Source organism: Neopsephotus bourkii, unplaced genomic scaffold, assembly GCF_033783945.1.
Source record: "Neopsephotus bourkii isolate Nb327-2 ecotype Australia unplaced genomic scaffold, CSIRO-AGI_Nbou_v1 NB_1394, whole genome shotgun sequence".
In the NCBI taxonomy this organism is placed as follows: Eukaryota; Metazoa; Chordata; class Aves; order Psittaciformes; family Psittacidae; genus Neopsephotus; species Neopsephotus bourkii.
The window spans coordinates 3,522,477-3,540,524 of record NW_026901872.1 but is presented as its reverse complement, the minus strand read 5'-3'; the positions used below and the strand labels follow the sequence as shown (position 1 = coordinate 3,540,524).

General features: G+C 34.4%; 1 protein-coding gene across 7 annotated transcripts in view; it reads right to left on the bottom strand.

Moving 5' to 3' along the window:
* DACH1 (dachshund family transcription factor 1) overlaps positions 1 to 18,048 on the bottom strand; it is a 364,599-nt gene that overhangs the window by 45,686 nt on the left and 300,865 nt on the right. For all 7 annotated transcript variants that reach the window (XM_061367776.1, XM_061367774.1, XM_061367775.1 and 4 more), the window contains one exon: positions 3,096 to 3,247. In XM_061367776.1, coding sequence (XP_061223760.1) covers positions 3,096 to 3,247 — 152 coding nt within the window. The remainder of the gene's footprint in view (positions 1 to 3,095; positions 3,248 to 18,048) is intronic.

Genomic DNA, 18,048 nt, shown 5'->3' with positions numbered 1-18,048 from the left:
GCTGTAAGGATGCAACTAATTTATCCTTTAGACATTAATGGAAATTCAGTTTGGAGACTGTAAAGATTCAGACTCTAAAAGCGTAAAAGAATGCTAGTTTTACCCAAGAATATTGCAGTACCATGAGAAGCTGTGGCTGTAAAATACTTCGGCATAGTTGGGCCATGACTTAAAAGGTGAACTTATGCAAGGGCTATGGAAACAGCTTTAGCCTTCTCAGTTGCACCCACACAGCATTTTGCTGTGGCCCGTCTCCCATCACCCTTCGTCCTCCCTGCAGCTGCACACAGACTTTCAGCATTTAACCTGCACCTCACACAACTCAATATACAGAAGGGGGTCACAAATACCTATATATATAAAATATATAATTAATATATAATATATAATACATGATATATATTATATAGACTATATAATACATAGAGGCAATCTCCACCACTATTTATAACAGGTTGTGCATGCATCCCAGTCCCATGACCTAACAAAGATGTACACTTGCATTTCTCAAGCAGACATATACCCTTTCTATGAAAGGACACATCTGTATTTTCATCATGCATCACCCTGGGAAAGAAAGAACAGCGTTTACGAAAGCCACTCATCTAGCCTTTGGCTAGATTGGTGCTACTTTCTGTTTCAAAAGCATCTTGGTGCAGGACACAGGGAATGGACTGCAGGCCAGATGATCTGTTTGGGAAAGTTACATCTGCTCAATTGCTAGCACAGCTGCAACAAGAGAATGGTGAGGCATCTTAATGCTCCGCCTCCCCTTTGAATCCATAACTCTGTACTGAAAGGGATGCAAAATTCATCTGGACCAAACGAGAGCAAAGAATTTACCCAGTAAAAAGAGTTATTCTGACTCACGTACTGAATGCATCACAGGTTTCAGGTAGTGCTTATGCATTTCTTAGAAAAGTGAAAAATTATACTGCAAGCACACACAAATGTACAGAAGTTCCTCTTTCCACAAATCCCACCAATGAGGTCAAACTTATAGTCAAAAACCTAAACCTCAGCTCTGGAAGTGCCAGTATCACAGTATGTCACCCATCTGTGGGCCTGGGGTAGCCCCTTCTCCTTGCAACAAATGCTAAATACAGAAATAATTTTATATAGCATAGCTTACAGAAATTGACAATATTGTGCACAAGTTATTGTAATAGAGTCTACTGTTTTAAAGAGGATACTTAACTTTTTCTACACAGATGGGAATTTTTGTTGTTTCTGTTGTTAAGAAGTGTTGTCCTGACAGAGACTAAATCTGTGGGGGAAAAAATGCCTTGATGGCTGTGGAAACCATATAATGAAATGTGGAGATACAGTGAAAAAACCCAAAAGGACTTACATTCCACCTCTTTACCCTGACAGATAATTTGTCATGATGTGGAATCCCAAGGTAAGGAGTAGTAAGTAAAAAAGCCCAATGAGGATTAAAGAAGTCTCAGGTTTCTTTACTGCATTGCCTTTTAGTTTAGCTCCACACTCTGGCTGAGATTAGGTTGTTAGGTTGCTGGCTTTCCATCTTTTTTTGTTGTTTGGTGGGTGTGGGTTTTTGTTGCTTGTTGGTTTTTTGAGGGTTTTTTGAAGGGGGGGTCAGGAGAAGCAATGAGTGAATTTCACTTCACATTTTATGTAAAACAAAACTGAATGCATTCTTGGCAAATTAATCCTGGTCCTTTATCCTGAAGTAGCACAGCACTTTCATATTTGATCACAAGATTAGCTAACCTGTTGATGCTGAATGCTTTGCTCATTAGGCTCCTGTCTAGAGACATTCAGTATACATATTTGTCAAAAAAATTACTATGAACTTTTCCTGTACATGCATGCACAGCTAAAACATTACATACTTTCTAACAGCACTTTTTCCTTCAGAAGAAAATACATTCTTTATAGATTGCAGATCTTTTAGAAGAATGCTAACTCTTGCAGAATTATCTTGGCTTATGATTTCAGTATTTAAGACCCTAAGTCTCAGAACCACAAAAAGCAATCATAAATATACTCTTTCAGATCAGGCTTATATAGCAATACTTAATTCTTAAATAGCACTATTTTTTCATTATTAGATCTCAAAACATCAAAACACGATCTATACTGTTCATAAAACAATTCTGAAGTGCCATAAACTTTAATGAGATTGTTTAAGAGAGTAAAGTGAATAGGATTTGGCCCTACTTTTCCGTAGCCTTTGCTGAACAGCATATAATTGATTTTATGTATTTGTAGGAATAAGCAGGGAAAAATATTGTGACAATCACATTAAAATTTAGCAGCTGCACAGATGAGGCTTATCTGGAATTAATACAATATGGCTGCATTAATTCTTGCACTATCATTTGGCTCCTTCATGCAGTGTACAACCATACTGCTGCAAAAATTGCATGTGGGGAACACATGATCACTGAATTTGTGGACAAACCCATTCTTCATTCTAATATGAAACACTTAGATCTTGGCTAAAAGCTACATGCTAGTGTATACCTTAAATAATCTTTTAATCAGGTTGCACTGTACACACAATAGAGAACTTGACTACCAAATATGAAATCTGCATAGTATTTGGTAATACACTTCCATGTCTATTGTTTGAAGACAGTACTTTAAGTGAAATGAGCTTATATATATAAAAGAAGTGCCTTTTGTAATGCTTTTATGGGAGACACACTTCAAATAGCTTTAAATATCAATCCACCTTGTCACTCCAGCGATTTAAAATAAATAGTTATTAAAGAAGTGTTTCTCTGCTTAGTAAGTGAGATAAATTTAAACAATAAGATACATTTCAACACCAAGTAACAGAAAAGAGCATTTAAGACAAATGTTGTTAAACACACCAATGTAATTTTCATCAAATTCTCTGCTGTGGTATAATACATAATCTGTATTTTTATTTAATGTATCTGACAGCTTCTAAATTCATTTGTTTGCTGTAGTTCCTTTAAAACCTAAATTACTAGGAAGTTTCAGTAAATTAGTTGATTCAAATAATCTTATGAGCTAATTAAGCTAGAATGGTTATATTAATTTAGACAAATCTGCAACTGGCACCTCTCCATCCCTTTAAGCTGATCTACAGAAAGGCCTACCTGGATGTTAGTCAGAAGGGTCTCTATGGAGGACAATCCATCAGGGAATAGAAAAGGAGATGGAAAACCTGGAGGTAGTGGTTGCCCATGACCAGTTAGAGAAAGTTTGTCAAGGCTGTCTCTTGCGGTTGGTGTGGAGAGCGGGGTCTCATCTGTATGTGATTGAAACAAAAATATAGAACAAGTTACGCTTGTCTGTTTTTATTAGACCTCAGTAATGGCTTCCCTAGTGGTTTCCAGAACATTTATTGCAAATTGGTTCCTGCTATCAGGAGAAAATGCTTTCTGCTGAATTTTCTTTAATGAAAAAGCTGTGGAGATACAACAAGATAACATTAATGAGTAACTTTATAAGCCTTTTAAATGCAGTCTCTAATGAGACTGAGTTTACAGTGCCACAGAATCTTTTTAAAACAAATATTATCTCACATATACTTGTGATAATATATTCAGGCTGACTTTATGGGCACCTTCCCAATTATCTCATTTTAGTTTGTGTTCTATTTGGATTGACAATAGAAGATTTTTTAGCATGACATATATTTTGTATACGAGAAAGAATATCTGAGTATGAGGCATCCCATACAATTAACTCTTCCCACTCTTAATGGTTTCACTTACAGCCCAGAAGATTCAGCAACACTGAGAAAAGCTACAGGTCCTCAATGCATTTTTAATCAAGAAAGTACACCCGATTCTCACAAGTGAAACATGCTCTGAACAATACATGAAATTAACAGCATGGTTACGATCACTGGCCTAATTTTTTTAAGCACAGACATCTTCTAACAATTAGTGCTAAACTCCTTAATGGGATCTTTGTAACAATCAGATCTGATCAGTACTGACATCACAATGGGAAAAAACTCCCACAGCTGGAAGGCTTCTAATATTAAAGTTTCACAGATAATCTGTGAATGGATTATAAAGTAAACAAAAATAAATAAATAAATAACCCCCACCCCACAATTAATAGACGTTTCAGTACCCTGCCTTGTCTTCTTTTTTTTTCTTTTTGAAATATTTTTATACTGTTGCTATGATGCAGAAAATTAATTCAATTTCTTTGCACCAGATGTTAATCTGAATTCTTCAACAGGAAAACTAAGTATCTATACATACAGGTAGATACATATACCTATACATACTCTTCTTATCAAGGGCTCAATCATTAACTGACAGTTATTGATGTATCTCAATGCAATACAAGGAAAGCAGAATATATTCCTGGTATTATGCAGACCTCTGCACAGCTACTTGACTACAGAAGAATCTGTCAAACTTGCTCTTTTCCATTATCGCTTTGATCATTATAAGATATATATTTTGAGGTATCTTCATTTCATTTACTTTCTGCATTTTAATGATGGTTTCAATAATAGTTGCATTTCACCAATTTATCCTATCATGTACATTAGGAATTGTTTTTATTATATGGAAGTTCTGATTCTAGTTACCTAAAAAGCTCTCTCTTTGACTGGTTTGAAATACTTTCTTAAGTAGACATAGGATAGGACCAGGCAAATTTAAATCTGCAGCAATGAAGAGTTAAAGCCTAGGCTTTGATGATCCCAGGACCAGAAAAACAAAATTCTGAGTCCTAGTTCATTCCAACAATGCCCATACACCATTACTGCAGAAGGAAGAAAACTCCATCAACAATGTCCAGGTGCAGATTTCATGCCCCATTTCCTCACCAGCTCTGTTGTGTTGGTCAATACTTACAGTGTTAAGGTAAAAGTCTCACCCAGTGTCCCCCTCCCCAGAAATGCCCAAACAGGCATTCGGACACCTGCTTCTGGGCTTGCCCCACTTAGCTCTTTCTGCAGCCAGTGGAGGGAAGCAGACACCAGTTTGAGGTACTAATCCATCTGAACTATCACAGGCGTCTACTACAGGAGGAGACAAATCTTCCTCTGTAAGTGTCTGTTGACTGTAAGATTAGCCTAAGCTGACTAGCTCAGATGGAAAGTTCTACTTTTGGTGAGATCAGACCTAGCATGAAAGGTGTTCTTCCTACTTCACTGTCTCTCAGGCTGACAGTAGCCTACACAAGGAGGAATAGCCTGTTTCATGTCCCCTATTTGTCACACCTTGTGCCACAATTACTCTTTTCTCATAAAGTCGTAATTCAAAAGCTTACAAAAGTAAGCTTTGTGAAAGGAACTGATGTTCACCAAGGAAAGGTTCAACCCCTTCAGTCACAGAAAATATTTTCATCTGTATTTAAGTTTTCCAGTCATGTCACAAAATGCTGAAAAAAAAAATGGCATTATATTAGTGAACCATAACCTATCTACCTTAAGGAGATTCAAAGGAGGATTTTAGAAATGTAGTCTATGGATGTATCCTCTGTCCTCATCCTATCCCACAGCAACATGGACATCTCTCTAGTAATTTTGTAGGCGCATACTGAAGTTTGGTCCTACATTTTTTTTTTTTCTTCCCAACTTTTAGGCTGTTATAGAAATATTCACCACTTCACGAGAAAAAATAGATTAGTTATTCCCAGGTGTTGCAAACTAACTTACTATTTTCATATCATCCTGTTAGTTCATCTTCACAAATCCTATTCCAGTGTGAAATATCATTACCAAATTTTTTTTTCAAGCTGCTGTCAGAATTGCTATGCTTTCATTAATCAAAAGAAACAAACCAAAACTTAAAACTGCTGACGCAATACACAGTATTATTGCATAGCTGAAACTTTTTTTTATCTTTGCTGCAAATATTGCTTTCCAAATGATTCCTACGCAACATTAAAAAATAAAAAAATTAAAAAATTACAAACTCTCTTCTGTGTTACATCACTGAAATTTTTGGCCACTCATTTATATCAGTTCCAGTGAATTTTCAGCAAAGGTATTGGACTTGCACGGTATAGCAGGAAAGAGTCCAATCACTAGGACGCATGGTAGAGTTATTCATATAAATGAGAAAGTAAAGTAAAAAAAAACAAAACTAAACAAAAAAAAAGCATTTGTCAAAGCAATGAGCCAATAACCTCTCATACTTTCTAAGACAACTTAGAATTGTTATATAGAAATCTAATTGTTATTTAGAATTGTTATATAGAAATCTAATATTTTGTTATATAGAAACAGAATTGTTATATAGAAATCTAATATATTGTTATATAGAAATCTAATATAATCTAATTGTTATACAGAAATCTAATATTTTAGATCTCAGATTGTCAAAATATTTTAACACCTAATAGATAAAATTGACCAACTTAACAATTCCATAAGCCTTAAGTCACTTAAAACTATGCCATTCCATGCTCTTACTGAGATACAGAAAGATCCTAATACAGATCTTGTCACAGAATTTAAGCAAGACATTAAATCTTTTACTGTATTACTACTTTAAAAATAAACAGATCTTAAGTTTGCTGTACTTTGTGCATGTGCAAAACATGTTGTGAAGTTCGCAAAGATTTTCTTAACGATGTGTGGTGTGGTTTTAAAATAGGCAAAGTAACTCAAGAAAGGTTAGAACTCAAAATAACATCCGAACTCTAATGTTATAATAAATAACAGAAACAAATTTACACTGAAGGGTAAGACTAGAGAGCTGAACTTACTATGAACTTATCTTAATGAAATGTCAACTCAAAAAAAAGAAGTCAGGCTAATGTGACTTTGTTTTCTTGATATCCCATGTGAAATAAACTTTGAGTATGCTTGAAACAGCAAATGTACATATTATACACAGGAAGCATGGATATTTGTGGATGTGAGATAAGCAATGATTGAGAAAATCTTGAAAAAATACATTTTTAAGAAAAACCACATTGTAAACACAGCCAATTAAAACATAACTACATATCTTAGTAGCAAAACAATATGACCTCTTGCCATTAACGCATTTTAAAATCTTCCATTACTGCAGAATTCCTCTCTTCTCAATACAATGAGATATTTTTGTTTCCAAATAATCATTAGCCTAACATATTTTGAACTGTTGCAAAGAAACTACTAATGTAAGTAAGTAGTTACATTACCTACTAGGAGAGAAATGCTGCAAAACTGATGAGCCCTTGCTGGGAGACAGAGATTTGGCATTTTCAGTCTAAATGCATCAAAAGAAGCATTCTTAGACAAGTCAGGGCAAGAGGGGAAGAGTGTCAATCTACAACTCCATTGTCAGAGCTGGGAGCACAACAGTGTAAAGAAAGGGGCGTGAGGAAAAGAAAGACCACAACAGAACAAAGAGGTGTCCGGCCCTGCCATGGCTTGTGCTGAGAACTGAGGTGTTATAAATTAACAAATAAACAAGGCTAGGACAAGCTGTTACCCAAGCTTCCCCAGTATCAGAGCAGAGATGAATACGTGCCTTGGCATACGAAATAAATCACCGTAATAAGCAAGTCTGAATGCAACATACCTTTAAAATATTTGCAAGTGCTACATCCACTCCATCCATTGTTCCTCAATTTCCAAAATTCACCTGTTTTCTTCAAACCAGATTTTATCTGCAAACAGCAGCTGGTTTGGGCCAAATAAAACAAACATTTTTCACTGTATTTGGTTTGTTGCCATTCTATTTTCTTTCACCAGATAACATGGAAACAGACATCCTGAAAGCTGTGACAGCTATTTAAACAATAATAGATGAATAGAGGTAGCCATTCTCTTGTCTTCATTCCTAAAAGCAAGTAGGATAAGTTCAGACCAGCCACCAATCAAACTGGAGAATACTGATATTGCCAGGATGTGAAAGCAAGTGATAATAGCCAGCTCAAAAAGACAAAAGTATACTGATTACTGTCTTTCTGTAAGCTTTTAATGTTTTATCGTAAGGCATCTTCACGCTTTGTTATTCTCCGTAAAATATTTCACGTGTTTGTTCCTAAAACAGGCTCATTCTTACCATTTGAATAATGAAAGAGGATTCTGTTTACACTTTTTGCTATCATAAATCTGGTGCATACATTTTTGTAGAAACAATCTATTCTATCTGGCTTAATACAATTTCAGTTCATGTTGTCAAACACCCTTTAGTATCCAATTTTTTTTATAATTCTCCTTCCTCAGAGTTAGAAGTTTCAGGTGTGAGGAGCTCCTCTATTTTAATTAATCAATAATTGTCGATTTATATTAGCACAAAAGAACAGAGTGTCCCATACCCTGAACTGAAACATTTAACAACCTGAGGCATACTAAAAATAAAAAAAAATAAATAAAAAAAAAATCCTCTTGCTCAATTCCAGTATCATTTGCCTGCTTTAGAGATTTGGTCATTCAAGATTCACCCTGCACATAACTAGGGGCAGTGTGAGATGGCTGTGAAGGTTGTTACAAACTAAAAAGAATGTACTGAAGCTAACTCTTATAAAAATATTGGGTTTTTCAACCTACATTTTAATTTCTTCTTTTTTATGCTAAAAGTAGTTCTCCAGGACACCCAAATTATTCTGAAATAAAAATATTTACTGCTGGAAATCAGGGAAAATATAAAATACAAAATATGTAAAATATAAAATATAAAACTAGACTTGCTTCTAGTTGTTGCTTCTATAACAATTAAAAGAGGTTGGTGCTTTCACAGTTAATTACTATTGCAAATGCTTTCCACTGACCTGTTCTATTTCTTTGATTGGTATGTTTACTTAAGGACTTTGGGAATAGTAGCTCAGCAATAATGAAATACAACTAAAAGACTGGAATCCTACATGGAAAGAACCATGGCTACTAAGATTATGTTTCTTGGATGTGTATATTGCACATGATGGCTTTATACCTGGCTTTATACATATATTTGTGCAAAACAGGTCTTACAGAACTCATCCATCTGTGTAACACTTCCACCATTATGGACTGACCATTTCCATAAGTGGCATGGCTTCAAAATATGCACAGTTTCACTTAATGTAAAGGACTACACAACAGCAAAGGTGCATAAGAACACAGTTACATATGTCTACTTCAGAGGCGGGTTTAGATGCAGGACTTGTCCACCAACAGTAAGACTTGTTTACTAGCAATTCTGTCTGATTTTAACCACTGAAAATACAATATTCTAGCTTGATGGCTGTCCTTTTTGGAAAGAGATTTCCAATTGATTCATTTCCAGTATTTCTTTAAGCATTTTTGAAGAAAATGTGGTCTCTGCAGATCATTCATCACTGCTGCACAGGGTCATTGAGCATACTGCAGTTGGAGTTGTCCCCATAATGGCAAATAAGAGCCAGATGGACAAGCACGCATTGAAACCAAGGGTAAGGACCTCTCTTTCTCCCCAGTTCAGTGATATCCCTTCTATGCTGATACTCTGTAAGCCAATTTATCTCTAAACACAGAGGGGGAAAAAAGGAATATATTGCTGCATGGAATTGGGATGTGAGGGTTTGGGAAAAGGGATGACTTGACAAGGAGACAGGGAGTAATCAAGAAGTGAGGGAACACTTTGCTGAGAAAATAGGAAAGAAGGACACTCAAGGTGGCTGAGCACTTTAGAAAGGGATAATAGCATTGGGATTATGTGGTGAAGGAGGGAAGAAAGAGCGCCCAGGAGCAAGACACTTATACTGACGCAGCAAGAAATAAACAAAACATCCAAAGTTTTTTTGTTTAAGCAGCATGTTTTGTGCAAGTAATTCTGCAGTACTTCAAGAGCTGTTTTTCAATGTAAATTAAATTTATAGTTGTCAACATCAAAAATATAAAATTATGTTCTTTAAAGATCACGTGGTTTAGTTTTGTTAAGGAATCACTGGAATAACATCACTATAACTGCATGGAAATAGTTGTAAAATATATCAAAAAAGCAAAAATGTAATTAGTGGTGATGTTCCAGCTGTGAGGATTTCTTCAGGCTTTTTGGACTAGATCAAGTTGAGTTTATTCTTCACTTTACATATCCCTAGGAGGGCCTCAGAGTCAATCAGCACAACTTATCTAATTTTCTCTTTCAATAAAAGGATTATTTTAATAACCTTTATCTTATTTTGCAGCCTATTACTGATTAGGGCTGGGTCAAGCAGTATTTGCTGATTTATTCTTTCTAAGGATTTCACAATATTTCAGAATAAATTGTAGCTTTTATTTTTAAACAGATGTATTTTGCCATACAAAAGAATGTTAAAATGCCCGAGATATTTCCACTTATGCACTTTGGCATCACAATGCCACATAAGGTGAGAAACAAAATTATATGGAAATTTTTCTCTCTCCCCATAATAAAAATTACCCTGTTCACTCACTGAATTTTTCATTCAGTTTCTTGAAGTGCATGAAATGGAAGAAATAGGATAGTCAGAGATGATTTGGTATGTATCTGCTAATTGCAAGTTACTATTTTCTTGAATACCTGACAGTAACTTATACCAACTCTGAAGAAATATAAATTCCTAAAGATAAAATGACAGAAAAGTACACTAAATATGTTATTATATTTTTAACAGTATATTGGTATAAATACAGGGCACTATAATATTATAACCTGCAGTACTTAATTACGAGAACTATGTATCACAGTATCACATTATTTCTTTTTCAAAGACCCTTACATGCTACTGGCAGGGGTTGGATGCAGATTAAGACCATCTGTTCTTTGGATGCTGAAAAAGTATAAATGTACTTTACTGGTTTATGTCAAATGTCCCAATTAGTACTCTGGTAGCTCTACTCCATCAGCCAGGCTATAAAGAATACTAAAAAGAATGTTTCTTGGCTTCATAGCAAAGAGGATTGCATATACGCACAGGTGTATGTGGAGTATGTATGTTTTTCTCTACAGGCTCACTTTGAGCTTTTTTTTAAGTCATGCTGAGGGGTGTCCATAATCATCTACTTAGTAAAGAGATATATATCTGTTTAGGAAATCAAAACTCACCATTCATTATACTAGCTGCTTTAATCTCCTTTTCTTTGTTGGCTACAGAAGCTGGTTCCCTCACCTATCTAGCCTGCCTGTACATCTAGCTTTCCTAAATGTATGCAGAAGCAAAGATGAAACCAAGTATTTTGAGTCCAAGCAAAATTCCTGATTAACATCAACCTTCAAATTAGGGATTTGGTTTAAAGACCGCATAATTAATATATTGTACACTAAACATCACATTTTCAAAATTTTGGACATAAATATGCACATCTCAGCTGACAAAAGCAATGCACAAGGTAATACATCCATGGTATGAATACTAAATTTTTGTGCTGCCTGTTCCTCCCTGTACTTTAACTGTCTCCGTATGGCTACTGCAAAATGCAGATAAAAACCATTACAGAATGTAAAAATTGGCTTTTGCTAAATTTTATTAGATCATTTCAAGTGCCACATGATTTGGATTAATAATCCTCTGGACATGTTTTATAAAAGTTGAAAAAAAACCCCTATTATTTGGGGATTTAATGTGATTTAAAAAATAAGGAATATCAATATACTTATTTTTTTGTCATTGTCAGCTGAAATAACACCACTTCTTTTCTGTAAGCATAACAGTGGTAAGAAGGGAATTGTTGATAAAAGCACAGCTAGTAACTTGTAATTCTCTGAAGATGAAGGTTTTATGGTAATACCTGGAACAGCATTGTATTCACATTGTTTTTCTTGGTCTGTGTTCAGTTAATAATTCTAATATTCATTCTCTTCAGAAAAAAAAACAAACAAACAAAAACCTAAACAAACCCAAGACATTTTCAAAAAGTCCATATCTAGCAATGTTGCAGTTATGGGGGACTGAGCATCAATGCTCTTGCTGCCTTCTCACATGCCCCATGTTCTTGTTAGTCTACTGACAGCATGAATCAGATGCCCAAACAGAAAATTAATAGATGGCAATGTGTCTGTGCCACAATCGTCAGCTGTCTTTCATTCAGCAACACATAACCTGTCCCACACCCTTGTCCTTAGAGTGCTGGCAAGATGAAGTTGACCAGGCATGCTTGGCATTTGGTGTAAAGTGACAGCACAGAAGTCAACAGAACTGTGTTTCACAAATAAATATGTCAGGGAAATTCAACAGAGCAGACAGAAGAGCTTTAAACACTTTGCATTTATAGTAGTTTATATTGGTCACCTGTCCCAGTAGAAAAATATTTGTCTGGGCTGGATTTGTAAACTGGATCTATTAATTAATGTGTTCTGTTTAACTGAATATTCATACAGAATACTGTCATTTTTCTTCTTAAAAATAATAAATATATCAGATGTTCAGTGACAGTAATTTTTGCAGAAACCAAATATTTTTAAAACATGTCTACTTGTATTCGCTTTACTTTCAAGAACCTATTAATGCCCACGATTTTAATAACTTCAATAAAAAAGAATGCTATGAAGTACCTCTAATATTCAGACTCACAATATATTAATTAGACCACTGAATAAGATGACCAGTCTGAAAAAGCATTAGAAAGATAGAAACATACTAAGAATACCTGTTTCCAAGCTATCCCCATGCCACAATTCCTATCCTTGATGTATTAATGCCTCACAATTAGAGCTAAAGATGCCAATAAAATACAAGAATCAAGAAATAGTCACATGGACTCATCCAACACAGCTGTATGGGGCTACTGGGTAGTAAGTTCAAGAATTCTTGAATATGCAAGGAAAAACTACAAATGCATTGGAAACACAAGGGAAGAAACCCTGCTTTGAAAAGAAAGTACCTAGGGGACTGTGTTAGTCAAGCCCTGCAGATATCCTTTCAAAGAGTTAAGGTAACAGGTGTTTTATCATCATCAGTTCAACAACATCCAGTCTTTGCTTAAGTACCTAAATGGCAATACACATTTTTGACAGAAATATGTGACCTAGTAACTCCAAGATCTTCTCACAGCTAATACAGTAATTGTTAATGAAAACAAAGGGATGTGAAGCATCTCATTTTAACAGATTCTAACCAGAAAGGGTATAAAATGAGTGAGCTGTTTTAGTATCATGAAGCAGTAAAACACAGAGGCTTCGTTAGTTTTCGGGCTAAAACCTCCACGTCTGCACAGGAGACTATCAGTTATATTTAACTGGATTTTTAAAATTGTTTCACAATATTTTTTTAGCATAAATTAATTAGCATCCTAAATGTGCCTGTCTATGAACAGTTCCAGTTCTCCGATGCAAGATGTTGTAGACAATAACTGATGTACACATTTTGGCTTATATTGTTATGATAACCCAATAGAAACTTGGCTGTTTGCCTATGGGAGTTCAATATCAGTTCCATAGTTTATAGCATCAGAAACAGTCCTTTACAATATAATAGCCACATTTCTCAACCCATTGCCTACAGATGATATCCCAAAATCTGATTATCACAGAAATCTATAATAATAAACTAAAAATCCCACACCAGAGTGCTCAGAAACAAAATTCAGAATGAAAAGGCAAGCATTTTTACATCTGATATGATTCCTGTTGCAATTCATTCATCAAACATCTGCAACAAGCTGTCAGAATGCGTCCATTAGTGAGATTTCTATGGCATTTACTAGCTTGATGCTCACTGATAGAATAATGTAGAAGTTTTACCTCTAATGTTTTCTGCTCCATTTGAGGCATCTACTTTAAAGTGAGATTTGGCCTACAAGTGTCTTCATGTCTTGAAATATGTAAATTATGCTAATATATCAGAATATGTATTACAAAAGACCAAAAAAATATCCTTTATGTATTTATGCATTAGAGGTCACATTCAGCACTAATTCAAGAAAGTACAAAATAGTTTGAAGTCATCATGCAACCTGGATCATTTTGGTCTCAATGAAATACAGAAAATTAAGGTACCTATAACAGCAAAAATACTGCATACTTGCCAATAAATTAAAATCTTTCCCAGGATCCAGTTTAAAACCTTCATGCAAATTAAATATTGCATTCAGCTTTTTATCTATATCAAAGAAATATGCATTATAACTCCACTACAGGGACAGATTTTTTACTATTTCTGTTTCACATCAAAATTTCTGTAAGTCTTTCAATGTTTATGCCAATAACATAATGGAAAAATTACTTATTTCAATCCTTAAGCAATTATTAATGCTATGTAATAGACGCAAAATACAAATCCTAAGAGTGTTTTAAATGCTCTCTACTACATTATGATAATTTATGTGTAAGTGTACATAAACAAAACAGGAAGCCTTATATTACTGTGAAAACAGTTTCTGCCTACACAAACTGAAACAAATCAGAAAAGCTTTATCATCTTAACCTGATGAGCTCATTATATATTTAAAGATAATACTTGTATTCAGTATCCTGATAGCAGGTTGGCTTTTAGCCCAGCTAGTAAAAGACCAAGAGCTGTATCAGGAAATGACCACAGCAACTCACAGCAACCTCATCAATTTTTTTCCATTTTTTGAAAGGGAGTAAAAAAGTGATGCTGATAGAGGTTGCTCTTTTCCCAAATTTAGTACAATACAGTGAGTTAAAAAAATAGAATCAAATTTGTACTTTTATATTTTTTGAAATTTTTATTTTATAAATTGGAATTTTTTTAGGTTTTGAAAATTATTTTCAGAATCACTGCCCTTTGTCTTCTCTTTGCCTTCTTCTGTAACTCAGAAAGTTCTACTGCTTCCTGCAATCTTTTCCTTACTTGTCAAACATTTTTCTCAGTAATATTTACTGTTACTGAAGTCTTTTTGTTTCGGTAGTTTCTTCCCCTTCCAAGATATGAAAAATTAGTCTGCTTTTTGAAATGTCAAGTCTAACTAAAGACTAGAGGAAAATTATTCTGAAACAAATCTGAAGGGATAACTCAACCTAAATAATCTCCATACTTGCAAAATAAAACAGAGCTTGACTTCTTTTCTGTTTATTCATTTTCACACATACAAGACCTAAAGCATTATCACAACACATAAGAAAGTGGAAAATAAGGTCTTAAAAATACATCTTTAATTTATGCTCCACTTTCCTATATTTTGGTATAGTCATAAATGGAGTGGTCCTGATATGACTTTTGATTATTTTTTTTTAAGTATAAATAATTCAAGACAATATAGTTATGTTTACATGGGAATGTGTGCGAAGGTTCAACATTAGGTCCACTGATCTGAAACTGTGTGCATTTTGCTACGCTACTTTACTGTATCTTTGGTCTATAGAAGAAGATGCTATTATGTAGCACCACATCACTTTCAGTTGCTGAATACAAAAGCAACAAACTTCTTAGACATCAAAACAGCCGTGATTCAACTGGCAAAGACCTTTTTGGTTTTGTAGAGGAAACAAAGTGGAGTTAATGATTTAATCCTATGATTAATCTCAGTTCTTTAAAAGATTAAGAGTATAGAAGGCATTCTGAAGTTCAGGATTTCATAACTCTTACACAACATGTTAAATTTTTGCTTCAGGTTAAGAACAGGAGGGAAAAAAAAAACAAAAGGAACACATTTCAGGGAAACTTTGCTTTAACCCTATCACTATTTTTTGCTGTTGTGTGTTTGTAGAACATTAAGGGTGGTATTGTACAATATCATTATACAGCAGATGTTAAATGCAAAGTAAAATAGTCAGTTGTAAATGATGATCCTCTTTATTATTTCGAAATAAGCCCTGATTATTTATATAGTTTTGACATTGCTTGAAAGCATCATATTAAACCTAAAGAATTAATCTATTTTTCAATGGCTTTTGTGTGTAATGTATTATGTATATTTTTACATTCTTCTCTGTTAAAGGGCCCTGGTGTATGAGAAATGTTTAGAGTTTTGAGTGCTCCACCCAGTCCATATGGTAGGTTTGCTCTGTGTGTAAGACCTACCTTTTTCCACCAGGTCCATATGGCAGGCTTATGCTAGCCAGGGCCTTCTATCCTCGACAGGGGCCATATGGCAAAGAGAGCTTGGTGAACACTCATTTACTTTGTATTAATATTTTATATGTCTCTAGCACATATGCATACACACAGACATGTATGAACTGGTCAGATTGGGTAGAAAAGACTTAGCTTCTGAAAATACTTCAGCCACATAATCAACACCCCATGACAATATGATACAAGATGTAGATTCTGGGTTTTTCTGTTTTATTAAGAAACTGAAAACTCAAATCTATAATTTATCAAATTATTTGATAATCTCTGATGGTTTTAAGCATCTTGACAGATTATTATTTAGTTACTCTAACAAACTTGTAGACATTAATACAGATGACGTTTCACTGTGAGTTAATACTGTAAGAATAGGACCAAATCCCTTGAATCTACCCACTACCAAAGTGTGCATACACAGATAGTGAAAATATTTGTTTAAAGATTCATCTCTGTGCTGCTCCACTAATAGCAGGTTTGAGCACGTTACTGCTCTCTTGCTATATTTAAACAAACTGGCAATAAACCAGAGAAACAATAAGAACAGTAAACTACGCAAAGATAAGTATTTCCAAATCACATGCAAAGTAAGTCACTATTTCTTGAAGACGCAATACCACTACCCTTACTATTGGAGTAACAGGAAAAGAAGATGATCTGAAAATCACAGTATCTTCCTTCTGCTGTCTGTACGTGTCCTGAACTAGTAAAACACGAGTTTTTTACATGAGTAAAACATTTGCATTGGGCTTGTTGATTAAAGGCATGTATTTAAAATAAAGTATTAAAAAAAAAAGAAAAAAAGACTGCAACTTTAAATTGTCATCCACATTTTCAAAGTAATTACACTAAAATTGGCACATGGTTACAGTGTTTAGAACTAAATGCAAAGCTTTGCTGTAATTCTGAAGTAATTTAGGAGCCCTCAGAATTTTAGTTATACAGGAAAGATGGAAGCAATTTGTAACATGTTTATAAAAGTTTTATTGCACCTACAATCTGATTTAAGAAATGAAACAATATTCCCCAGTAGCAGAAATTTTGCGAACAACTTATTTGAAACTCAGAACATTAGAAAATGTAAAAATCATCATGTATTGGTTTTATTCAGATGATTTATAGTGTTTCATCTGGTTTCTTCTTGTTTCAAGTCATGTAAATAACTTCTGTGTTGACATATGAATATTCAAATATCTAAAATAACTATCAGTGTTGAAAATAAATAGCATTAAAGTATTCAGAACAAGCATGCATGTACATGCTCTCCTAGTCTGCTTTTGTATATAGCATTTATGTTCTGCAAACAATCAATAAAATATAGACGAGTTTTCCACAAGGAATTTATTTTCTCACTTAAAAGGACCCCAAAAATAATAAACATGCTAAGAAACCATGCGTATTTTATTAAAGATTAAAAAAAGCTAACTACTATGGTCATGCCTCTTCCTCCTAACTTTCCTGCTTTTGATCATAGCCAAATATAGCTAAAGCAATGGGGAAAAACAAAAGCTTTATTAATTTCAGGGGTTAAGAAACACAAACTCAAACTCAGCCTCTAACTTTCATTTCAGGAAAAGCATAGTATGTATCTTTAGAATTCATTTATGCTCTTTGTTTCAGTTGTTCTTTTTTAGATATATTCTCTATATGTTGCCTTGTGTACGTTCTGTTTCTGATTTACAATGCACAGGTACAAACTTTTAATTCTGAATTTTGGTGGATTTGTCTATCTACATAATTGCTCACAAAAATGCACATGGAGAGCTCACTTTGTGATTGGTGGGGTTTTTCAGAGTGCTTAAAAGAGACGAAAGGTTGAATCCCTCTGCCTAGGTTATCCAGTCTGCCAGGGAAGCTGTACTCTCTAAATAAAGACCTAAATTCTCCATTCAACAATGAAGAGAAAGCAGGTGTCTGGCAGATACAGCTGACAGAGAGTGCCTAAACTTGAGCAGCTAGATTCTCCCTCTTGAGGCTTTCATAGGCGCCTTCCTCATTTTACGAATCGTGAAAAGAACTAAGATTATTTGAGAAGCCTGTGTTTCAACAGCAGAGATCCACTATATAATTTGGAACAGAATAAAAAGACAGGCAGACAGACAGACAGACAGATAGATCAAATATTTAACTTTTTAATACAAATTAGATATGGAGAATCTATCAATAATTAAAATTCTTAGTTTAGATCTC